Below are 27665 nucleotides of genomic sequence, written 5' to 3' on the forward strand. Positions count from 1 at the left end.
GTAGAAATGTCGATGGGACTTGAAAGTTATTTACCTTTTGAGAAAAAGTCTTACAAAGTTACACAATTTAACATTGAAAAGATAGGAAGAAAAGATATTCAGAGCACCAATGACGTCACACCAATCAACTGACTGATCCTTAAAATATCGAGATGCGCGTGGCCAGTACCTTGTATTCTAGGTACCTTGTTCAACACGTATCATCAAGTGAGCATAATTTATTGAGAGGTGCTTACAGACTTTTGCGCCAAGATCACGTGCATTTTACTTTTTATCAACTGATGCTATGATTATTATATCTGTATTTTGTACAGAAGCAGTAAGATACAGATATAATCAGCTGATTCAAAGTGCGCGTGTTCCTGGCGCAAAAGTCTGTAAGCACCTGAACAGATAAGTGTGGCCTATTATTTATTCTTTTTATGAGGATTATGCCCACATGAGCTCTAGACTTGTGCTCTAGACAGATGATGACGAGAAATGAATGCTCAAGGTAGGTTTTAAATAACTAGAAAGCGTTTTTAAACTCGATAAAGGTACTTACAGGAGTCCGGCTCATCCTTCTAAGGGAGTAGCAGGGCATGGAGCTCAACTTATGTAATCGATAGCTTTATTAGTATGACTACGAAACCAAATTGCTCCCATATTAATTTTATGCATTTCATTGATAATATTATTCAACTAATATTTATTCAATTATCCTTCTCACACTATTCGACACGACATGTTGGAAGATCTGGCCTTGCTGACAAATTTAACTTTTGAGTAAATTTCATTTTGCATGGAATTTTTGAAATTTTCATGAACCTGGAATCGGAAATATTGATGTATGAAATATGATTAAACCCCAAATATTCATACTCTTCACCAAACTTTCTTGAATGACAGATCCTATTTCAATATACAGTAGAACTCCAATTATCCGAATTAATGGGTACACCGGGACCCATTCGGATAATCGGAGTTTTTTCAAAAAAATTGACATTGGACAGAAAAAAAACTACGTTTTGATATTGCACTATTTTTTTATCGAATTAAATGAAAGAAACATGATATTTTAACATGTTTTACTACAATGTGAGGACAATAGTGAGAGAACACGCAAACACTGGCTTCGCGGGGGGAAGAATAATAGCGCACTTAGACTTTTTTTGGACAAATGTTTTTCTGAAAGTGATTCGGATAATCGTCGATTCGGATAGTCGGAGTTCGAATAATTGGAGTTCTACTGTAGTAGATTCATTGAATTCGAAATAGAGATGAGTTAGCTAGTGATTAATTTCATTGCTTGTTTGTATTTTGATGGAGATAAGATTTATTCATTTATTTAAAGTGAGTTACTTTGACTTACCTGTGGATCGACTTTGAGTTTGCGCATGTGCGGAATACTCCTCCGGGTTCTAGCGTGAGGAAGTGCTCTGTGCACGAAATGGAACTCATTCTGCGAACCCAGAACCTGCAATAAACAAACATAATCCATCATATTTCAGTTGGAATTATGTATTTCAATTTCATGCAAACACACGAAAAATACACTAGTATGAGAGAACACAAAACAAGACGAAAACGAACACGCAAAAAGTACTCTCAGTATCAGAAGAAAAACGTATAAAACTGAAAGAACATCAAACAAAACAAAGATACTGTAGAGTGTAATTCACAATTAGTTTGCTTCTAAATAAAATACGTACTTCAATTATTGGTCAGGTCAATAGATATCATGGAGGAACAATAGCCTCAATAGATATTCCATGGTATAGAGCGTTTATATCGTAACTTCTACTGTTAACTCAAGCCGATTATTGTGGATTACTGTCAACAATTATTGTCGATTTTTACCGTGTTGGCCGGGTGAAAGTGTATGAACGGCACAATATAAGAGACTACCAGCGTCACACAGCTCCACGGGCAAGGAATACGTGGACTATTAGCTTGAGTTAACATTGAAATTTGCGACATGAACGCCCTATATACCATGGAATTATCCATACTATCTTATGCTCTATGGTATAATATCATATAGAGAAGAGAAGCAATTAGACTGAATAGGTCCCGGAAAACAAACGAGAATACCATAAAAAATTAAAGCTCTCCATAATTTAACCAAAATTTCAAACAAAATATACATTGAAACACTGATAATACATTATCATCGAGCAATACCGTCAAGCAGTATCATTAATCACAGTTATAGATTAATTTGTGAGTATATCATACATTCACACCTACAGTGTATTCATTCATAACTTGAAAAATATCTAAATATTAGGTGGAGCTTCAATAGCTGTTTCAAACGGATGAATTCAAAATGAATCCAGATTCTTACAGCAATTCAAAATGATAGCTAAAAATTCAGCCCGAAATCCAATCGTACAGAAACTCCATTCCTGATAATGATGGTGAAGAACCACATTATTATTTCAATAAATTTCAAGGAAGTTTAATCTCCATCATCAAAGCGCATATTTCTGATATTTTCCGTCCCTGGCAAACATATGTCCCACAACTCATTCCTGATTATTCATCTCTGAAAAAAGAACACAATTCCGTACTAGTATGTAGTTCCATAGAATTTTGTTCAACAAGGACCCTAGAATGATGCAGTCATTACAAAGAGCAAAATAGATCAAACAAATTAATCACCAAAGTGGATTTGTTCATGATCCTGTGGACATTCAAACACAGAATTGAGTTGAATGCCGTGTAGTTTGTAGTTAATTGAACTGTGATACTTTAAGTACGAGAAACTGAGGATTAAAACATCAAAAAAAAGACGAGAAACTGAGGATTAAAACACCTAAAAACGACTAAAAGAATGCAATGGAATGAGTAACGCAAATTTCGTGAAAAAAAAACTACGGACACGTTATTTTCGTAATGGACAAAGGTTCACTCAACATTTCAAGCTCTCGAGCTTGGAAAGAATAATGTAACAAAGTTATGATTGTAGAAGTGATGGGAAGTATGCTTATGGGAAGAAAATTGGTGACGAAGGGAATGGAAAAAGATGCAGAAAGAACTATTGAAGAATATGGTGAAAAGAGAAACTCCAGAGATGAAAATTTGAAAAATGGATGGTGAGCATGATTGAAAGTTGACAAAGAGAACAATTAAATAATGTAAAGGTATGTGATATTTAAGAGTAAATAAGAAGAATAAATATTTTGGGGGGAATAGGGAAGTGTAATGAGGAGAGTTATAATTAATTGTAAAATGTCAAGAAAAAGATGAAGATGATGTACGTAAAATAATGCATGTAGAATACATGAAAAATATAGAGAGAAACAGTAATTAATATAGAGTGAACAGTAATTCAGGATCACAATCAAAATTGAGAAAGTTGAAAAGAGAATAAGATAATTGTTATAGAGCGATATGAGTTGATAAGGAAACAATCATTTATTCCAAGAAAGAGATGGGCTGAAGATGAAATGACATTATAAGATAATATGATTATAAGGGCTGGTTTCCGAGCTCGGGATTTAGCTAAGTTCTGGACAGCTGGAGTCAGAAAATTAGCTTTCCAAAACGGGGCGTAGTCGCAGTTTTTATAACAGTAGTAGCAGTTTTTATTTTCTCATTTCTATAATTGGAAACGTTTTACCTTAGTGAAATTAAACATTTTCTAATAATTCAAAATAGCTGAAAATTTACACTATTTTCTCTTTTTTGACCGAGCGAAGTGAGGTCTAAGATTCAAGTTGACGGTTTGGCATTTCTCTTGATGTTTAAATGTTTATATGTTTATACGTTGCGCATTTACGGCGAAACGCGGTAATAGATTTTCATAAAATTTGAAAGGTATGTTCCTTTTTAAATTGCTCATCGACGTATATACAAGGTTTTTTTGAAATTTTGCATTTAAAGGATAATATAAAAGGAAAAACTAGCCTCCTCCATACGCCAATATTAGAGTAAAAATCAGACTATAGAAATATTATTCATCATAAATCAGCTGTTGAAAGATTATAAATTGCATGCCATGACGCATGCAATTCAATATCTCAATGTAACTTGGTAAAAAATAGCAGCTGTGTATACTAATGCCTCATTGAATGCAATTTTTATGCACTATTAAATGAATTATTGATTGCGTGCCATAGAGCATGCAATTAATAACTAAAATAAAATTGTCTCTCGAACATTCTCTGCTTTGCACTCCGGCTGTCCTGTTGCCGGTATGTCTTGAAAGGAGATTAGCTTTTGATGTTAACATTTTTGATACACCAACCCGAACAGCCATTATCCGCTTTCACACCAATATCTCGCCGACACGACATACAGACAGGATTTACTTTGATGAACAGTATAAGAGGAGGCTGCGGTTTATAACTGCGCGAGGTCCACTGTTCACAGAACTACTAGCTTATTTTGTGTTTAATTTTCTAGTTTTTTGAAATTTAATTCAAACGTGACTATGACAATGACTGCGACTACACCCCGTTTCGGAAAGCCACTTTTCTGACTCCAGCTGTTTAAAGTCGAGAACTTAGCCAAATCCCGAGCTCGTAAGCCGGGCCTAAATAATTTGCGAAGATGGTGAGAAGAGATAATGTGAGAAGGATAGTGAATATAAGGAAGAAAAAATCAATTATGAGAAAGAATGGGGAGTCAAAAAATAGTGAAGAGTAAATGTCAAGATAATTGGAAAAGAAGTGGAATGAAAGGTTGAGAAAGAGTTCGATAACTGATCAGGAGAGATCAGAGTAATATAAAGAGGAATAAAAAATCGGGAAACAGAATTAATTATCAACATGGGTAAAAATGTGCAGATTTAAAGAGAATTGAAGTACTCAGAAAGATCAGCGGAATAGCCATTGTTTACTGAATATCACGTTCCAGCTTCGCTCGCAGCCACGTTTCAATGATACGTTAATTATATTAGCATATCACTAGATCCAGATTTGAGGGATTTTCGAGCTCAATTCAGTCATGCTCCACCGTTCAGGGTTTATGGATTGTTCAGTCGTCATGTATCGATGATAAAAAATCGAACGATATAATCCCATTGATACCTTCCCACACACATTGTAGAGATTCGAAAATTTTTATCTCCAAAGCACTTGACAAACGTTCTCCACTGAAATCGATAGTTACTAGGCTAGGGTATTATCCAGAGATAGAGATTTCCGTATGATGGAGATATACTAGGATTTCAGTACAAAATAAAACTGAATATTGTGGGGAAAAAATTTAAATCTTTTGGAAATAGATAAAAATAACTGTTCAAAAGCTATGAATAGAAATTAAATTTTATCAAACATATAATAATCAATGAGAACAATACATAAGTTCACCTCAGTTTATTATCTTTTTGTTCATATACAATTAATCTTAAAAGTGTTTGTGGTTTAATTTTTTTGTGCTGGGACTCCCATATTTTTTTTGCTTGGGGAGTACCTAATTATTTCCTTTCAGATGTTTGTGTGTGCAGAAGTGATATTCAGTTTTTTCACGACATTAGCTGTGTACAGACTTTTGTATCACTTAACTATTTATACAGTGTAATTGATATTATTTGTATATACTTTTTCTTGCTCTTTTGTATATATCTCAATGAAAATAGAAATTATTATTATAATAGGGAGAAGAATAAATATACTAGTTGATTCAATCATAAAGAATATTAGGTAGCCCTAGAAGTTACAATTAACAGTAAGAAAAATTTCTTACTAATATAACTAATATACATGGTTATTACTTGATAAAACATGATTAAGTGTTATGGATTACTTTTCAATCAGAAGTCGGATATGAAATAGTAAGGTCTGAGCCTGTTTCGCATTCTTAATCATTCTATAATATTAAGTATTTTCATCATTGATGGATAAACTCTGAAAAATACTATCTAGTTTCAGGCTGCAGATTGTACCAATACCGTATAGATCCTAATGAATCGCTCCAAATTTAATTGATGAGAATGAATAATGAATTTTAATTGAATTTCGATCTCACAAAATACTAATGGGAAATATGACATGACGTTTCCATAATATTCATCTCAATTTTCAATATTTGATGAGAGAAATTTTCGAAATCCCCGGAAGTGTTCGGTCAAGGGGTTCGTCTCAGTAATCCATTTTCAAGAATCATGATATTGTTGTACCTATTGAGAACGTTCAATTCTAACTCTTATTGAATTTCAAAAATTCTTTCTCTGATATAAGTTAGAATAATAATAAGGCTATCAAGATAGCCTTCTCGTAGCTACTCGTGGTCATTTATTTTAATAAACACATGGATCTCAATATACCATTGATGTTGAGTCCCACAAGATGGAGTGTATATGATGAAGTAATGTCACCAACCAATGAGACTCCGTTGGGGGCGTGGCCTCGTACTAAGGAGCTGAAATGTGCTCGGACTTGATTGGATGACGTTAAGTGACGTAGATCCCTCAGTCAGAGTGGGAATAGATATCCACCAATACAGGAGGCGCTCTATGAACAGACAGTTCATCTCACCAATATTTTCTTAATTTGCTTGAATCTGACATTCCAAGAAATGTATATTAACTATCGTTCAGATCTGTTGATGGGATTGTTAACTCATGTAATGGATCATGTTAATAATTCTTAGTTTAGTTCAGAAAAAACAAACATTTTAAGGTTCTGAATTACTGAGCAGCTGTCATATGTGTAAATTGAATACATATCACAATCTGTGATATTATCAATCAAATAAGATATTGCGATTATTGCATCATGAGCCAACTGTGTAAAATACACAACAGCTTTGTTGAAACTAATAATATTATTCTATTATATTTTGCACAATTAACAATTTTTCATTCCTTGGATGATTATTACTTAATAAATTTGAAGGTTCCGAGTTGGTAAACTTCAGTTGAAGTAAGATACTGTGGATAACAGCTATGATGACTTTTGTAATATCAGAAAGAAGTTCTCGCCGAAATCAAGTTTATAATGGATGAATATTCGTTGACAAAAAATGATTATCATATTCATTATTTACATATGCTATTCAGTTTCACATAGATAACCCGTTCAAAGATAGCCCGATTCGCCACAACCAAACCTATTCCACAACTGCAATATACGTGAGATGTGTTTGAGTAGGACGAGCACAACTTAAAGAGCTCACTAAACCGATAGCTGGAGAGAAAGAATCGAAATGGCGGCTTCGTGACGTAACAATAACGCACTTTGTGAGAATAGAGATGTGGTGAGCCACGTGGAGAGAGAAGGATGACAAGACAACGGTGAAAAAAGAAAAATATGAAGAGGCGAAAGGAGGAGATAAGAAGAGGAGGACCTTCGCAGTAACCTCTTTTATCTGTTATCTGCCCTTTTATCAGGTTGACACCGGAGCCGGTCGTATCAGATATCCAAGGGTTGCGAGGCAAACACGAAAAGCCGCACATTATTGATACTTCACAAGGTGTGAGGTGGGCTGTGGTCGAGTGAGCCAAAGTGAAAATGAGGTTTCACCTCGATTGTTTGCTTGGGAAAACGTTTTTCGTTCTCAGAGTTGATCAGACGTTGTTTGACGATCATTTTCGCAATCAAACTAAGGTTTCATTACGATTCTGTTAGTGGTTTGAATCGAGATATAGAAGGTGAGATTTTGTGCTTTGGCTTGGAAAATAATTTTTTATTCGCGGGAAAAAAGTTTTTTTCGAATAACTAGAGAACTTCTCTCGTGAATCCTCGTGGGAAACCAGAATGAATTATGTAAGACTCAATGAGGATATTATCAGATATTTCAAAACTGTAATATTAATGTACCTTACTGGTATTGTCTTTGAGATGAATCTCCACATATAATTATCAGATTCAATGTATGGTTCAGTAGAGATATTCTTCCAATGAGTTCTAATGGTTTATACATTGGTTTATAACCCTTTATACGTTGATCAGTGAAGGAAAGCGTAACTATAAAATTCATCTACAATCCGTTGAGGCTAAGTTCGTCCGAACTAGTAGGAATGGTCTCATTAGAACTATTGTAACATACATAAATAAAGAATTCTAATCTAATCTAGAACTCATCGGAGGAATATTTTCACTAAACATCGGTCACAGTATTTGAAACTCTTATAATTATCAGATTCAATGTACGGTTAAGTAGAGATATTCTTCCAATGAGTTCTAAAGGAAACAATGAGTTCTTAAAGGATGAGTTCTTGATCAGTAAAGGAAAGTGTTAATAGAAAAATAAATCTTCAATTCGTCTGGGCTATTGTATACATTAAATTCGTGAAAAATTGTTCTCATTTCCAATTTTTTTTTCGTTTAATGAGGAATAAGTCCAGTCTAGGAAAGGTTATTGAGGGAAAAGTTGGGAAGAAAATTTTTGACCCCGCAGTTCAGTTTAGGGTAGTGAGGAGGTAAACATATCAAAAGTCCCCACCCTGTGCTAAGGTAACCCTGTGCAGGGTAACGAAATATTTCGTTATATTGATTTCGTTGACAGTTGAATGAAACTAGAACATTTCAATTTCTATGATATGACGCATCACTTCATCTCATAAAATTCGTGTTCAATTGTGAATCCAACACTGTTCCAATTCCAAAACATCAGCATGTGAAGAGCCGATCAAATAGACTAAACACGTTTTGATAGGCAAGGCCTCTGAACTCAATTACGGTTTCCAAAACTTCCAGTCGTGTTAGGTTCGACGCCACGTTTCATAGTCGACTTCAATTCGTTTGTCAACTCAAGTTCGATTTTCAACTCTTATTCGATTGTCTACTCGTATTTGACTGTCAACTCGAACAAGTTCTGTCCAATTGTCAAGTTCATCCTGGTTGTCAAGCCTGTCAGGTTTAGTTGAGGTCAAGTTTGTCCCCAAGTCACATGTCGAAACTCTGTAATTTGTGTCAATTTGAGGAGTTCAAGTTGGTTGTAGAACTCTGAAATGTTCAGAACTCTGAATGTCTCTGTTGTGGTGTGGTGTGCGTATTTGTGGATTCAGAGTGGAGTGCGCTAAGCTCTTAATACTTGGAACACGCTTGGCTCGTAGCCGGGATTGTTAATGTCACACATTAATCCCAATTTGGTGCTTAGGCAGCGGCACTTGTACTGATTAAAAGTACGCTGTTTCTCATGCTCGAGTGGAGAGCCAGGAAAAGTTCGGGGATTTGAATGTGTTCCGAATTGAAGCTAGAGAAAAACGTTCACTAAAATCGAGTTTTTTAATAGATGGGATTGTTAATGTCACACATTAATCCCAATTTGGTGCTTAGGCAGCGGCACTTGTACTGATTAAAAGTACGCTGTTTCTCATGCTCGAGTGGAGAGCCAGGAAAAGTTCGGGGATTTGAATGTGTTCCGAATTGAAGCTAGAGAAAAACGTTCACTAAAATCGAGTCTTTTAATCGATTTAATACGTAGAAAACATCGAATACAGTGGTCATGTGTGAATCAAGATGAGAAAGGTGTGATACATGTTAGGTTTTGATTCATTTTGGACTTGAAATTAACAGTAGTTCGAAATATCTTACATTTCAACTCTGGACCCCTCACTACAAATTAAGGAATTGAACAGTTTTAAGCAATATACTGATGACACTTACCACACTGTAGTTACTAAAGATAAGTGGTTTAGAACAAAACAAGCATGGAATAAATTACACGTAGATAGATGACAATTGGCGAGAGAATTGACAATTGTTGAGAGAAAATTACAAATTAGACGCCAAAGCTATTGAAATCCTTGTTAAGGAAATTACCAAGAAAGAACTCATGAAAAGCTAAAGGATCTACAAGCTATCCAAATCACAGATAAAAAACTTCATATACGAAAATGCGAGGGAAGAAACATCAACTCTAGGGAAGAGTAACATAAGAAACAAGGAATCACAGAAACACGGAGAATGAGAATGCTAAAGCATGATAAACGTACTAAAAGAGATCAGAAGAAAGTCTGTAGTAGACACGACTTGAGTTAAGGAGATAATACACAACAAAGAGATGTGAACACGAAAGAAAGGAATTATGAACATATATAAAAAAATTAAAAAATCACTTCAAGTTAGAAAACAGGGAGAACTTTTTTATTAAAGAGAAAATACCAGAAATAGGGAGAAAGAGAAAGACAAACTTGATCTCAAGGACTAAGGGGAAGAGTGATAGAGGTGACGATAAATAGCTGTGAAACAAAAAAATATGAGAATGGCGTGAATGTGGAAGTGACATAGGAGATAAAATATAGAAAATACGACGGAAAACTCATACATAGGAATGTTCATTCATACTCATGTGAGCCCTTGACAAGAGCTCCATATGCAAGTTGTTTTATGTTGCTTGTATGTTGGGTCTCCAGATTGCATGCATGTATGCTCATCTAAAACTGACAAGTGCATATTTCTTAAAAAGAACCGCTCATATTTTATACGTCAAATGCAGGTTGAAATGGATGTTTTTTCTTATTTATGTGCTAAAATAACCTCACAGAGCCATTCGCTCTTTCATTTTGAATGTGAGTGAAATGTTTCATTCAAATGAGAAAAATGTTGGTGTTTCATGTTTTACGAATTGTATGAATATTTTTGCTCATCTGGAATGTTTAACCAAAAGTGTAATCACAAATGAAACTCATTATTGGGTTATTTTTTCAGTTTATTTGCTCATTTCAGCACCACTATAATGAGGTTCTCCATCTTCTTTACAATCATTGAAATTCCCATTAGATTCAAGTTAATAATTAAGGTGCGTACAGATATACGCGCCGCGAACATGAGCAATTCACTTTATAATCACTCAGCTGATTATATCTGGATTTCTACAGAAACGGTAAGATACAGATATAAAAAGCTTGGCATCAGCTGATTAAAAGTGAATTGCTCATGCTCGCGGCGCGTAAATCTGTACGCACCTTTATATAGAGCTGAGCATCAGATAAGCTCATTAGCGATGACATTAGCAGCTCATTATTTTCATGTATTTTTTACATTGCAATCACTCTTTTATTTCGACGAGTTTGCAATCATTCGAAACTGAAAGTGCGCATTTATGCAAAACTAAAAAACTTGCAAGGAATATCACAAAGATTCAATTCCTACATTGCAAAGAGTGAAATCTTATAAATTTTCCCAGGTATGATTTTTCTCGATTCAATCGATGAAAGCAATTCCATGGAAATTCGGATGAAGGCATCATGAACTTCATGACATGTTGTATAATGAGGGATTATATTTATTTCGAGACTTATGAAACACATGTTTATATAGGAATACTTATTGATATGTCACACCCCATCCAAGATGATACTAAATCCTCACGTTTTACAAGAGATATTCAATTCAAAAGTATTTTAGTCTTTAGCCTGTGTGGAATACGGGATACAGATTCATACTCCACGGTATCGTGTGAGAAACATAAATCTATTCATGCTCCACAGTGGTATAAAATTGAGGTAGAGACAATGGACAGTAAAACAATCATTATTGAGGCATGAAATGTTGTTCAAAGTGTTGGTTTGAGTACGGATGGGTTAACCTCTATCTGTTTTGAATTGCTCTGTCCATTCAGAGTATATTTGGAGGGAAGAGAAGAGGGGAAGTAAGAAAGAAGAATGCGTGATTGAGTGGATAGAGATATGAAGGGGAAATAGAGAGAGATAAAAATGAGAGAGACGATGGGACATAGCAGAGAAAGAGTGATTGAGGGTGTGATTGGATTTGAGGGGGAAATCGTGAGAGAGTGGTTATCAGGGAACAAAAGTATTAGCAAATGGAGAAAAGAGTGAATACTAATACGAAGGAGGAGGAAATTGACAAGAAAATATCAGAGAACGATGAAAGTGAATATACTGGTGGTAAAATAAAGGAGGAATACGAGAGAGAAATATTGCTGTGAGAGACACTCGAATACAGAGAATGAGTGAATGAAAAGAGAATGTGAGAAGTAAATTGAGAGAGACCGAGAGAGAGAAAGAACGTGAGAGAGAGTGAAAGGGAAAGACGTATCAGACAGAGTTAGTGTTCGCAGTCAGAGTAGATTGAGCCAGATAAGAATGATGAATGTAACCTGCAACCCTTCCATAACCATCCAACAATACCCACAATTATGGGGGATTGTTCGTGGGAGAGTCGGGAGGTTCAGAAGGATGATTTGGGGGCAACACCTTCAGCTTTATTCTCGAATCTCACTCGATGGAACAGTGGTCTTTCTCATCAGCCATTATTATTGTCAATTCAGCTCCGATGGTTTTGCTTCCTCTTGAATTCCCTCTTTGACAAAAACAACTTTTTGAAGAGGTCTGTTGTTTTTATGGGATATCATCATTATTTTGTAGTTCTCTTGTCACAGAGTCCTTGTTATTGCAAAGTATTCCTGTTATAAGTGTTCAATTTCTTGGTTTTATCATGATCATCTATTTTAATTTTGCGTTTGTGGTACCGTTTATGTATCGAGTTCCAGTGTTTTATTGAAATAGATCATTGTTCTCTCGTATTCCTTTTTCAAAAAAAAACCTTGTTTCCACTCACCTTTTGAGTTGGTTAGATCTTTTATTTCTATTTTATTAGTGTTCTCTGCTATTTTATTTTTATATTCATGATTTTTATTCTCAGTCCTCTTACATCAGTTTTTGTGGTGATGTTTAAGCATCAAGTTATACCTTTTTGAAAGAAAATTTGGTTCAACTCATATGGTTCTTTACAATCCATCTCAGTTGGGAAATTGAGTTCTAGTTTTCCATTGATTGATTCTCTTGAAACATTTTTCCAAGATTCTAATACAGTTGAAAATAGCAGGAGGATCCCTGATAGCCCTCCTTAGTGGGATTACACCCTCATACTTCTTACTGACGCTATCGTTCGTGGTCATATTGGCGTTAGTTGAACATTCATGTTGTAAGGTAGATTCATAGGTTTCGCTATTGGGAGGTTCAAAACTGCAATTTTAATACTTTTCAAATCAATTACAGAATTACAAAATTCATTTATATTCAGAGCCTGTCTTCGTTATCATGAATATATTTCCTGATTAATGATTGAGACGTGAATGAAAGTGATATGTACAATGATATCAATAACCAAAAAAATACTTCCCAACGATAATGGAGAGTTGAAAAATTGTGAAAACCGTCAGCTGGAAAGCTATTTAGTAAACTGAGAAGCGAGCATCGAGAGTGAGTGATGAATGAGAAAGCTACGTGGCCTTTACAAGGTTATTAGAGTGGCTCAACCGGCAGCTACAGTGAGTTACTTACAAACAGGTCAACTACCCTTACGTGAAACATATCATATTTCTCTATCATGAACGGTAAAAAATTTACAAACATTTTTTTTCAAAACTCTATTGGGAAAATCGGATTATTTACATGACTTTTACTTTGATACCGACATGCAGTAATTGATGTGAGAACAATGTAAAATCTCTTTTAATATTGTAAAACATGAAACTTTTCTAATTTTCCTATTAATATTATTTTTCTAAGATTTTGACTTTCGAATATTTTATTGGCAGAGATATCCTCGTTGCAGAGAGATGTTCTGCCTCACCGTGATACCAAGTTTTACTCATTATAAACACTTAAAACAAAAAAGGGGGTAAAAGATACTATTTAACAGAGTTCCCATATAAGAACCATTTTTCGACTTGTAAATTGAAACGCTTTCTATTTACATGAACGATGATCCGGTTTTGAATAGTATTTATTGTAATAAAATAGCTGATTGTTGTAGATGAGTTCATTCCTCGAGTTCAGTTCATGAGTCTCGAAAGCCTTCAACTTCGATCATAAGTGTACGGATTGTTGGTTCTTACATTTGAAAGTAATGACTGCATGACTGCTGTCGCTGTCGGTATTCAAGTGAATGAACATATTGGTTATTGCTCACATTGCAGTTCGTAACGAATTAATGATTGACCATCCTTAAATTATAAGATTATAATATTACTGATTTGGATGGTGACAGTGAATTAATTCAGATGATTGAACTCTTGAATATAAATGACACGTCCTAAAACTTGAAATCGTGTGAAATAGCACTCTCACCTATTTAACTAAGAATTAAGTTTTCGTCAAAATAACAGCACAATCAAATTAAAAGATATCGTTGGTAGATTTACGTATATTGAGCCGGTTTCAATTAAAAATCAGGTGAAGAAAACTTTTCATACAGAACTACAAGGATTGCTCAAAATATTGGCCGAACACTCCACATAAATGAATATGCTATCGATATACTGTACTTCCGTGTAAGTTGAATAATAGAATTGAGATTAAGTCAAACACTATTGATGAAAAAGAGAATTTTGATCACGCTTCTAAATCAGAATGCATATTGATTAATATGCTAGGATTTTTCATATTCTACTTCAGGAAAATTACATTTCAGATTCTTCGAAGACATAGATGAGAACACTAGTGATGTGAGTGAAAAATAACTTCATTATTTGCTTTTGTTTCTAGAGACATGATGAGTGTGAATGTCATGTTTCCATAATCCCCATAAGTACTAAGCACGTCATCACTGATCTCTTTCACAACCCGAGATGCACTTTTATCCTTTCCAAGATTCATGCGAACCGAGATTGACGTGAGCTAAACATATATGAAAATAAGTGCTCCAACTTTCATTCTGGCTTAAAAATTCCCTCAAGCTACTCTCAATATCTCCGGCATCATAACCCATTCAAATCTTCATCACTTAATTTGAAATTCTGGTCTTGTTTTTGCAGGCAGGCATCAGACCAGCTAGCAGCTAGCTAGCTCGTGTCCTGATGAATCCGCATAATTTAAATCTCATGAATAATGCATTTCCTTAGTTGCTCTTTCGTACAATCCCTCCCTCTCTCATCATCTTTCTCTCTTAGACACTCTCAACATTGACAGGATCAGTCCTCCTCAGAGATTTACTTCGCCTAGGCACTAAGCTTTCAACTACCGGCTTGAATACACGACGAGTTCACAATCGTGTCCCATATATTTTGGGGAATTATGTCTAAGAGGTGTATGATCTTGATACATTCAGTGTATCACAGCACAGTGTTTCAGAAGGGTGTTTGGAGAATACTCAATATGAGATTCGAGAGCGATGTTGGTTTGAAATATTCATGGAGTTCTCACTCCTACAACCGATCAAACTTCATTGATCATCAAGCTTCAGAAAAATCGTAAATATTACTAACACTGTTGGTAAATAACCGTAGTAGCCCTATTATATTTTTCAGTAGTAAAAATGTTATATGTGGTTGATATCCACAATGAATAAAACGACTGGAGGTTGTCACAACTAGTTAGTGAGCATCCGAGAAGCTAGTTTTAGTTGTTAAAACTTCATTGAACTCTAGTCTACTGAATCTAAAAGATGGAGCAGCAGAATAAATACGGTACTATGAACGGAGCAACTTGATTGGTAGTTGAAAGTGAGAGACTGTTTTGACCAAGACAAGACATGTTGCATTCACACTACATCGTTTCATTATTATTGAGTACAAAGCTCACTCTTATTATGCCTCCATACTTTTATTATTTTATTCATATTCATCAGCTTGATAATGTATGAGCGTATCTTGTCTTGCCTAATGACAAGGCAGTGGAGGACAATAATTCGAATTCTCCGACCACAAAAAAGACGCTTAAAAACACATTTGTTTAGTCATTATTTGGGAATAGAAGACACGATTGTTCACATATTCCACTCCAGCTAATTCACTTTTTTCTATTTTTACAACCTAATCCTCCTTATTCACTCCACCTAATACACGAAAAATTCGATTTCTCGAATATTCTTTAGAGAAAACTCCACCATTTATCGCTCCACTATATCAACCACTCTCACGCCGAGTAAAAATTCTTCACATCAATATTATAATATTGTAACAGATTCATTTCCCTGACAGATCTCAAGTAACTTATCGACAAAATAATCAATCTCAACTCTCACCACCTTTCCAATCATTTCCATAAGTACTGAGGTGGAACTCAATTCAAACTTTCACTATTTCATATGCATGACATCAATGCTTCCCATCTAACGAGTGCTGACAGATAAGACTGAGTATCACTAAAGCATCGATGCATTCGATGCTTTTAAAGCCTAATGACATCTTGATTAGCACGTGGAAAAACGTCCAATCAGTTGAACCATTAGAATATCTTATCTTACCGTAGTTAAGATATTAGAATATCCTACCGTACTTCGTAGTGATGAACAGGTACTCATTGTTCGAAGACCTGTCTCATTCACCCTGCATTTCAAGTAAGTAGTGCTAGTGGTAGTAGAAGTATATAGAGGTTTTAGAGTAATACTTAAAAGAAGTGATAAGGAATCTGGTTTTATTTCTTTCAAATTTACCCACAAATTGGATCGCCTATGAACAAATGGAATCTTCAATAAATTCAATTTCAAGCTGAATTCTGAGAGAGAAATTTGCTTCAAAACCAATCACATTGAGAAATGAAGAAGCTCAATTCAAATAAGTGCTAGTTTCAACTCTCAATGCCCCGGTGACAAAGATTCTGAAATGGAAAAAAAAATCTGTACTCATTCATGTTCGAGGGGAAATTTCTTATTGTACTCTGGAGTAAGGAATAGGTATTGAACTTATCTGAAGTTACACAAGCTTCTCATGCGCCACGAAATAGTTATTTGTGCAACTAGTGCGCAAAGTGACAGTTTGCTGCACCGAAAGAAACGTTTAGGAATGGCTTCTTGAGTGCAGCAGAGGAACTTTGCGCACGTATTTCACATTTAATTTTTCCTACAGTTACCATCGAATATGAGAAGTGGTTGATTGAATGATTATGGGTAAAATGATGGCTGAAATCCATCAAATGTTTGTGTGTGTGTGTGTGATGCTGTTATTAATAGCAACTTTAATTCATTTAAAAATCAATAATCCAATTGAAGTTGAAAATTCTCAGCCAGAGTTCTCATTTTTATTCATTCAAGAATCAGAAAAAATACAGATGGAACAAAAACTTCACATTCAAAATACACACCAACTTCTTGTTGGCTGAACCGAGATGCAAGATGACTGAACACAACAAGATGGCTGAACCAACAAGCGCGCGACCTAGCGGGAAGAATCGTACCCAAGTTTGTTTCATCCAGCTAAAAATTACTGAAACACGATTCAGAAATTTAGACTTATGCTCAAATTAACGAGAAAAATGCTCAAAGTAAACTGAAGAACGTTTATAAAAATAACATAGACAACAGAGAATATTTATTGTAGTATTGTTATGTATTTTATTTTTTTTATTTATATGAATATCGAACGGTAATCATTTAACCTCAAAATTCGAATTTTATAATGTATATTTGCTACTTTTCTCATTTCTTGGAGTTGAAATAATAATTATCAATAGAAAAGAACTATTATTCATTATTTCATGATGAGAATTCGTAAATGATGATTATTTAATTATGATTCAGATGAACATTATTCTTGTTTTGGATTTCTAGATTGGGATTTTATCATAAATGTAGGATATCCATTGAAATGATTCTTATCTAAATCTAACCACAGTCATTTTTGCCAACTTAATTTTTGTTTTCGTGCACTAATCCTCCATATATTGTGTATAATATTATTAATCATATAATCCACCAACTATTTTGTGTTGCCATGTTGCAAATCTGGAGTGCAGAAAAATGTTTTCCCGCACTAGAGCGGAAAAGTGAATCTTTGCGTTCTGTAATCAGTGCAGGAATCGTCACTTTTCAAGGCAACTGTAGAAAAAAACATTTTCCGCTTTCAAAATCAACTGATGCAATGCTTATTAAATCTTTGGAGAACCTTTTTCTGTTCAATGATGCTCTTGTAATGCGGACGTGACCTTGTTATCAAGTATTTTATTCCGTACAATGTATTTTTCATTTCTATGACTATGTATGTATATTTCAATTATTATTAATTTATCAATCGGAAATATTTTCTAGTGATTTGTATTTTGTATTTTGGCGAAATAAAGTTTCTTTCTTTCTTCTATCTTACTGTTACTTTACAATAATACGTATATAGTATTATGTAATCGGCTGATGAAAATCGAAATGCGCCTGTTCGTGGCACATAAGTCTGCACACATCTCAATATTCATCTTGTGATCTTGTGATACCCAGCATAATACAATAACCTAAGAAAATTAAACAGTTTTCATACACTGAAAGTAATCTCCATGAGTTATGATTACTTGCCCCTATCACATCCCGATTGCAAAACCATATAAATGTAGGTTTATGGTCAATTACTATCATGTACAGTAGTCAAAATCGGTGAAAATTTCAATTTGATCTTGTACCTACATCCACGTATTATTATTAAAACAAGAAATTAGTTTCGGGTGCTTCAGGTAGTTAACATAGATTGGAGAGTAACAACTGAAATTACAAATTTCAATTATAATAGTACAGTATACAGTAATTTATAGCTTACAATTACACAATTGCATACAATTCAATACAGCATATAGCTTGAAATTACTCCACTTGTATGGGCTAATTTATTGAAATGATTAAAAATAGTATAAAATCATAAAGTACTTTTTTATTTAGAAAATTTCAAACTTTTGAAATGTTTTAAATAAAAAGGTACTTCATGTTTTTATATTGTTCTTAATAACATATAGAAGCTATATGGGCACTTTTAAGGACATCATAAACGGTCTATACACGTCTAATGAAGCGTTGATGTGCGTAGGAAACACACAATCGATACGTTACAGCTACAGCATCCACTCTCACACTCTCAGCTCAAGTTACGACCGAGCTTAAAGTTTCACGTCGAATCTGCGTCATGTAGGCTTTAAATTATACGTTCCGACTACTGTCTCGACTTGCTATCTCGACTACCAACTTCATTTTCTGATAACTTCCGGACTCTCACTGATCTGGTGAATCTGGTTTTCTCACAAGTGTTACTCATCTTAGTTTTGGACAGCGATGAAGAGTAAATTCATCTCTCCGGTAATATTCATGTTTTGAATTCATTGTATTTCGTAGGAAAGCATGTTGTCACGCCTCATTTCTCATCGCTTTCTCTAATACATGGTTGTTGTTGTAGTCATCCCATAATTTGTGGTGATCTGATATTAATATTAATTTTAGATTAAAATGATCAATTCTACCTTGAATTTCAACTCCAGATTGCTGGAGAAACTGGATAGTTAATCACCGAAAGTCCTCAGACGCCTATTCTACAATTTTCTATTATTATTAAAGTATTATTAAATTTCATCCACCGACCACCTGAAAAAGGGGTATAAGGATATGTCAATTTGCCATTAATAAAACAGCAACATGTTATCTAAACCTCCATCTTCTTAAACCTTCTTTATATTCCTCCACTGAGTAGGCACATATGGATAGCAGCTCTTTTTACTTTCTTTGCCCTATTACCATAGGTAAGGAAAGTATTGCTTTCCGAAAAAAATCAAGATGCCCCAATTTGTGAATTTTCATACGTTTCAAGGTCCCCTGAGTCCAAAAAAGTGGTTTTTGGGTATTGGTCTGTATGTGTGTGTGTGTGTGTGTGTGTGTGTGTGTGTGTGTGTGTGTGTGTGTGTGTGTGTGTGTGTGTGTGTGTGTGTGTGTGTGTGTGTGTGTGTATGAGTGTATGTGCGTCTGTGTACACGATATCTCATCTCCCAATAAACGGAATGACTTGAAATTTGGAACGTAAGGTCCTTACAATATAAGGATCCGACACGAACAATTTCGATCAAATGCGATACAAGATGGCGGCGAAAATGTTGTCAAAAACAGGGTTTTTCACGATTTTATCGAAAACGGCTCCAACGATTTTGATTAAAGTTATACCTGAATTAGACATTGATAAGCTCTATCAACTGCCACAAGTCCCACATCTGTAAAAATTTCAGGAGCTCCGCCCCATCTATGCGAAGTTTGATTTTAGATTCTCAATTATCAGGCTTCAGATACAATTCAAACAAAAAATTCCGAGTGAAAATGATTGAGCATGAGAATCTCTACAATCAATGTTCAGTAACATTTCCACCTTAATATATTTAAAAATAAGCTCGAAATTCGAGAAAATGTGATTGTCCAATTGCAAACTGTTGGCAACTGTTGATTCTATTAAATGATTCATTATGAAGAGATAGCAGACCTTGTGGGTCTCCAGCGTTATCGCCCTGTCACCAGCTGGCTCAAATCTTTGAATAGTAGACTTGACATGCACGGGAACACTATCGTTAGGTGATCAATTTTCATAACGGCAAGGAAAGTTGTGTGAGTACGCCACACCAGATTTTTTCCTTCCCGATGACTTGGAAGTCTAAAAATCTGAGACCAGTCAAGTTTTTTGAGATTCAGATGACTTCAAAATTCTTAAAACATGAGCCTAGAAATATTTCATAGCACTGAAGTCTGTGGTGGAGATATAAATTGAAGAGAAGTGCTATGCGGATCATGGAAATACTATTTTTCGCCCCACTTGGATGTAATGAGCTGGTTTACGTGCGTCATATGGAGGCGCCACACCAGATTTTTTCAATAAAAATCTGAAAGCTTTACCTGACTTTTCTTTTATGTGAGATGGCAATAAGTTGTACATCCCTGTGAACTCCATACCCCTCGCTCATACATAGTACTTCGGTGTGCATCATCTCTCAGATTATTTCTGTACCTGGTCGAATATTGGTGAAATTTTCTCCTGTATTGAATTCATTTATGTGTTTTTTTTAAGCAGATTGTTTCCAGAATATATAGGCTAGGGAGTGGGAGAATTCCAAGTTTTTTGAAGTTGGGCCTACAACTAGTTCGGATTGACTCCCCTATCATCACCCTCAATGCCCACTTCTGTAGTCTAAACACCTCCACTACACTGCTACAATTACCCCAAAAGATAATTCCATAGTTCAGAAGGGAATGAAACAGGGCGAAATACACACTTTTAGGAGTCATCGAATCCAGAGAAGCCTTTAGGTTTCTGAGAACGAAAATTTCTGAATTAAGTTTAGTTTTCATTTGGTATTTATTGAAGAATCGAGATAATAGTTTCGGATTTACTCCATAAGTAAAAATTGAATTGGATATATATTTTGAAACATAACTTAGTGAACTGAAATCTTGAACGTGAAGTAGCAGAATACATTCAATCTATTACACTATAACACATATTTATTACTACACTATAACAATATCAGTTTGAAAATGGAACTAACAATGCAATTTCTGGTTGGCTGATTATGCACTATTGTTCCAATTCAATGATTGGTTTATACAATTTGAAGCAATTTTATCCAAGATGGATATCTACCACAATGTCACCTTCACAATGACTTAGCTTTCACCCCAAGTACACTGTATAACTCCACCACCATACAAAAATGGGAATTTTGGTAGAATTCAATCAACATTTTAAACTTTCATCGACCAACAGCTTGATAAACACGGAACACGACTCGATAAGATGGCAACTTGTTGCATCAACCAACTTTGTTGCACCATCAACAATCATCTCATCTATTAGAAAAACATTTTCAAACCCCAACCCTCCAGTTTGCTGACTTTATTCAACACCCCGTCGAACCCTCCATCTCATCATTTCCTTGCGCAACAACGGGAAAAATGATCGAATTCAATTATTACAACAAAAAGAAGCCAAAAATAGAAAGGCAACTCTTTTCATGTCAAGTTATCGAAAGTTGGAAGTGAAGCTCGACCTCTCCCATGCCGGCGAAACGTGATACTTTTGCTAAAGCGCAGGCTAATTTTGTTCAGGCAGTGATTTACAGCACCTCTCCAAAGTGATGCCTCTCAATTTCTGCCTTCAAGCTGGAGCTGCTTGCCAATAAAAAATTGAGATCACGTTCACTGGAGGGTTGATGGAGGTAGTGAGAGGATAGGGGGAGATACACGTGAGTGGGGTTCAGGTTTACCACTTTTTTGTGTTTACATTTATGGTGACTACTACGTAGTTTATTCAATGAGATTGACGTGTATTAGATTTCATCTACTACTACAGTTAATTTATACTGTTTAATTTATATTAATTGAGGAAGAATGAATTTTGTAAATTTTCGGTGTGACTGATAAAATCATTACCTCAACTGGTTTTGATTAGATTGAATTGTTCAATGAGTAATAATGTTGGAAACAATTAACTGTATTCGTATCAATAGCAATAATTCCATTCCTTTCATAAAGCATCTTCTCCAATATTCTCACAGGCCTAGATTAATTGTTTTTCTCATCAAGACCATATATATGAAAAAAACATTTATAGAGGAAAATGAAGCTTAGATTACATATTTCCAACCTACAAAGCTTTTGCTATTTGAGAACCGACTACTCTTCTCAGTCAAAGAGCTTCAAGGAATTGATAATTAAACACAGAATATCAATCACGAAGGTGATGGTCTAATAATATAATGTAATTCACAAAATTGACATAGAATAATGTTCTAGTTTAATAGTTTATTCTCAGTCACCCACACTCTCCCACCATAATTGAAATAATAGTAATGATAATCAACTGTCTAATTATGTTTAAATGTCTGGAAGACATGACTGATATTCCTGCTGATATATTCCTCTGAACCAAACAAAAATCAACCATCATGACCTACTCTAGAAAACTCTTCAACGGAATGAAAGCAAGTGAGTCGCTGTCAAAGTGAATTTCGTTGAAGACAGAAATAATCCTAGCATTTCCCGGGGGCTAGCTGGCATGCCTAATCCCCCGAGGAGATCAGTGCCATGATAACGCAATCAGCGCTCAGCGCACTCTACTGGTGCGGATTGCAACTGGAATTGCTGCTGAGGTTCTCAGCACGCGCTGATCTGATCTTTAATTGAAAATGTGGAGCCAATTAAATTTTTATGAGGGCGAGTGAGAAAGACGGGAAGATGGAGACAGAGAGTGAGAGTGACGGATGGGGTAGGAGAAATGCGTGGAGAAACAGAGCAGGATTGGTAATGGAGGAGGAAAAATTGAGAGGAAAAGATGTTATGAGAGGAGAATGGAGAGGGGAGAGGCTGCTGAAGTGAGGAGGACAAATTGGAAACGGTTGATTGAGACAAATATGGGTTTGGAATATGGGAAAGAATAGATGAATATGTGTAGATAAGAAAGATACTACAATAGGGGATTTGATACATGAGTACAATGAGTAATGGAGAGGATCGAAGGGAGCTCGAAAAAACAGAAGTAACGGTGTGAAATTTGATTGATGGAATTACGAAATGAAAAAAAAATAGAGAAGACGAGATGATAAATTGGAAGAGGAAGGGTTCAACCAAGACAAGATTAGAGAAGAACGAGGAAGAAGAGAATACGATTAATGATGAAAATGAGAGATGCTAGAAGATGGTCGGAGAATGGATAAATGAGGTGGAGAGAAAAGCTGAAGTTTTCAAGTTATCTTATGATAACTAGAGATCTTGTGAGACCTTTCCAGTTATCTTTTGATAGCTAGAGATCTTCTGAGACCGAACTCCGTAGTTCCAGGAAGAGAGAATTAGGGATCGAAAATTGAAGAACTATAGTAGTCGAAGTATGTGAATTGGATGGTTAGAAATGAAGAGATAAGGCGACGAAATTTAGCTGGAGATGTGACTAGCCTGATGTATGTTGATGGATTTCTTCACATATGTGAAGAAAAACCGTGAATGGGGATGAAAAAGTTAAAGAAAGAAAAAATTGTTTGAGTGAGAGGGTTCGAAAGAAAATGAAATCAGGAGAAGGGAATGGGAGAGAATAGAAGAGAAGGGAGAGAAGGAAATAAGAAGGATTGCAAATGGAGAAGAGTAATGGAGAATTGAGAGAACAATCCAGAGAGAAATGGGAAATCAGAAAAATGGAACACAAAAAGGTAGTGAGTGATTGAGTGACTAATTAATTAACTGAATTCACTAACTGTCACAACTTATATTATGGTAGTGTCGAATGAAAAGAGAGACGATCAGGGTATGAACGGGTATTGTGGGATGAGAATTGAAAAGAGAAAGAGAGAAGAGATGACTGTCAGAAATGAGTGGCAGAAGAAGGACAATGAAAGAGATTGAGAGATAACCAGTTTGAGAATTAGGGGATGGAGAAGAATTGAGTTTCAGTAATAGAGAGGAGAGAGGAGAAAAGAAAAGAAGAGAGAGATGAAAAGAGAAGAGAGAGAGAAGAGAGAGAGAGACCAGTAAAGGGGAGTCAAGGTGATTCTTGCAAACCCAGAATGGTAATTAAATAGATTGAAACTAAATCCCACAAACCATTAGCAGCTATTGAAAGAACACTAATTAGTCCGCAGGGTTGCAGCGCATTAACATATTGATTTCTGTGAGTGACGCTTCTATGCTGTCTTCTGAAAAGGTATGGATCAGCTTCCCGTATTTTATTACTGGAATATTGGATGAAAATAATTTGAGAGATGAAATTCAGTGCTGATAGAGACTGTCGATAGATTAATGAAGTGCAAATTGGATGGAATTGGGAAGCTGGAGTGCTTCATGATGACTATGGAATCATTCTTCTGATGCATTTCATTAATATTAATTGATAGCCAGGAAAAATGAAATTCAGCTATAAATACTAATTTGAAACCAGTGGCATCTTCCAGGAAAATTGAAAATTCTTGTAGAAAGGGTAACATCGCTTAGAGGATGTGCACTCACTAGAGAAACATATAACGTGTAATAAAAATAATAATAACGCCTTTATTGATTGCAATAGAAATACAGAAAATTCGTGAAATATATATAACAATAAAATACAATTTATGAATAACTTTCCATAGTCCTTCATTTTTCACACTTTAATTTGTCGCTGGCCTACCTATATCCCAGGATGTTGACATTTGGGTAAGTTGGCAATTTTCAATAGTTGAAATCCCTGTGTAACGTGCAACGAACATATAACGTGTATGGGATAAAATAAAGAGTATTTTTAGTATCCATTAACTTCTATACTGTTCATGGAAAAATCTATAATAGATCATGATGGAACGAAATAATGAAATATGTTCAATAATAATTGAATTCTGAATATTAAATATGGAGCAGAGAAATATCCATGAGTTATTTAGTATGATAAACGAACTATATATTGAATTGGTTACAGCTAGTTATTATTAACACATCCATAGATTATTGTATTTCAATTTATTCATTGAAGTACAGTTCCACACTTACGAGAAGCTATGAAACTCAACAATAGCCTTCAGAAATACTATACATGACAACAAACTCTAACACTGGAGAAAATACATGATGACAGGTTGAGAAATGGTTGTGCTCCTCCATATGAAGCTTTCCATGCATCAGAACTATAGTGGGATTCACTTCAAACAGTCAGCATTGATTGTATGGGAAGCATTGATGTAATTCACAAGCAATGCTGACATTCTGTGGTGAATCTCACTGTAGCAGCGAAACTGCAACATCAATAATGGAGAATTCTCGCCATCACGAGAGTTCCATGAAAGTTTAATTCCCTCCATTTGCAGCTTTCTCTTGTTTTCCGATCATCTTTTGATCTGCTGCATGAATGGAACTAGTTACATATTCCCGAAACATATTTGCTATCTCACAATGCATCATACACCATAGATTGACTCAAACTCACTTTGGTTTGTTTCAAGTTAAAATAGAGAAGAACAATCTACTCCTTAATGTTTTTTTATCAGAATTCACTAGATGAGTAATTGATTTCTCTAGTTCAGAGAGACCTGAAGCTGTATAAGAGTAGATTTTGGAATGTTCTCCATATTATTATAACGCTGCCTATTTTGAGAAAATCTAGAATATCACCAAATACTTCAATATCATATAGATCAATGAAACCAACAACAAAGCTTCTTTCCATAGTTTCCTTCAAAATTCGTCTCAACGAATAATAATGCATCTATTTAGACCATGATATACATGACAACTATATCACACTATAGAAAGACAACAGACATATCCACCCCAGCTCTGCAACAAGAGATTCCAATTGCGAAAATTCATCAAGACCATCTATAGATTACAACAATATGACAACAAACAGAAACGTTGAAGTCATCTTGACAATGGCTCTTATCACAACGACAAAGAGTTCATTAAAACTCATCTGAACACAACATCTACAGAATCTAGATCATGAGAATATCACCACAACCATAATTACAAAGAGTTCATCTCACTAACGAAACTACAAAGGCTTCATGAGAGATTCATCTTATAACACCAACAAAACTACAAAGACTTCATGAGGAATTCAACGTATAACACCAACTAAACTACAAATAATTCATGGGAAATTCATCTTATAACACTAACAAAGACGCCACTCCAAGCATGGTGTCTGAAATAATTGATCATTACATGGCAACTACCAGAGCAGATCTTTGTTAGAGGAGAAGGAAACATCCTTTAATCTGCATCTTGTCTGTGCTCATCAGCTGAAAAATATCCCTTGAGCCGCGCCGTAATATTTCCACCAGCCGAGCTATGAACTTGTGCAGCTTTATTCTAGAAAGGGCATAGTTTCCTCCGCTCTGTCGTTCAGTCAGTAATCCCGTTCTAACGAACCGCACAAAGGAACAGACCGCCGCATTCTTTACTCATTCTTCCTCTTCTAGATCTAGATCGTCTTTGTTCTCTTCCCCTCATTGATCATCTTCGTACTTGAAGTTTTATTCTCCTCTTCTATTTCGACTTTGGAATCGTCCTCCTAGTTTCATATCCATCCCGTTTATTTAATTCTTGTCCGTCCATAATATCCTCTACCCCTATTTATAATAATATTACTTTCTCCTCCAAAGTTCAACAGAATGAGATTTGATTTTTCCATGCCTCATTTCCTACTCAATTACTTAGTTTTTGTACATTTCCTTCCTCCACATTCCTGGCATACTCCTTATTCTCTTTTTCTCTTCCATTTCTCTGATAGGAGAAAATGAGATTTTCAAGAAAGATCCTCCATCTCCCTTTCAGATCATTCTTCTATTTCTCACATTGTTCTTCTACCGCTTGTTTCATTGCCAATCATTCACCTCCAATTTATTTACCTCTTTAAGTCTGTCTGATCCTTTCCACCTCTCATTTATCTCAGTTTTCATACTTTACGTTCTCTTTTCTTTTGTCTTCTCCACCCTCCTTTACATCTGATTCTACCAAATCTACTTATTTTTATACCAGTTCCTTTTATTCATCCTTGTTCCTTCCTTTCATTACTCGAACTCCAACTTCTCCATTTTCATTTCCCATCGCATTCTCCTCCCTCTTCATCGTATTTGCCTCTTCTAATATTTCTCCAATCCTCCTTTCAATCAGTCATTTTTTATTCTTGCTCTTTCGTCAGCCATCCCAATAAATTCTCGGATTTCTTATTTCCCTTCCAACTCCATCTCCATGCCTCCAGCTATCTCTCTTCAACCCATATCATCTCTGATTTCTTCATCCTTCTCCTCCAAACCATTCCAACCTCTCCACACACAACAAAAGCATTATGGCTTCATTGCACTCATCATTCGTAAAGCGCAATAACTTCTTTGGAGATATCTCCAGCTATCGACAGCTTTTAATCTCTTCTCCTCCTCTCTTCTACACTCTTCTCTTCTACTCCTCATCTCTCGTCCCTTTTCTGCTCTGCCAAAGCACATCTAAGTTTTCCATTGCGGACTTTGCTTCGACTTATCTTCACGACGAGTGTGAACTTTTCAAGTGCCGCTTGGAGACCCAATACCCAATGACAGCCACCGTTTAGATTGAAAAACTTCGGAAATCGCCTCCGGAGAAGAGAAGAGA

At 35.4% G+C, this 27665-nt stretch overlaps 1 protein-coding gene across 1 annotated transcript in view; it reads right to left on the reverse strand.

Moving 5' to 3' along the window:
• Positions 1-27665, reverse strand: part of LOC111062474 (neuroendocrine convertase 2) — a 123652-nt gene that overhangs the window by 89135 nt on the left and 6852 nt on the right. The window contains exon 2 of the mRNA XM_039425984.1: positions 1352-1456. Within this exon, the coding sequence (XP_039281918.1) occupies positions 1352-1456 (105 nt within the window). The remainder of the gene's footprint in view (positions 1-1351; positions 1457-27665) is intronic.

The sequence above is a fragment of the Nilaparvata lugens genome, chromosome 4 (assembly GCF_014356525.2).
Source record: "Nilaparvata lugens isolate BPH chromosome 4, ASM1435652v1, whole genome shotgun sequence".
Classification (NCBI taxonomy): domain Eukaryota; kingdom Metazoa; phylum Arthropoda; class Insecta; order Hemiptera; family Delphacidae; genus Nilaparvata; species Nilaparvata lugens.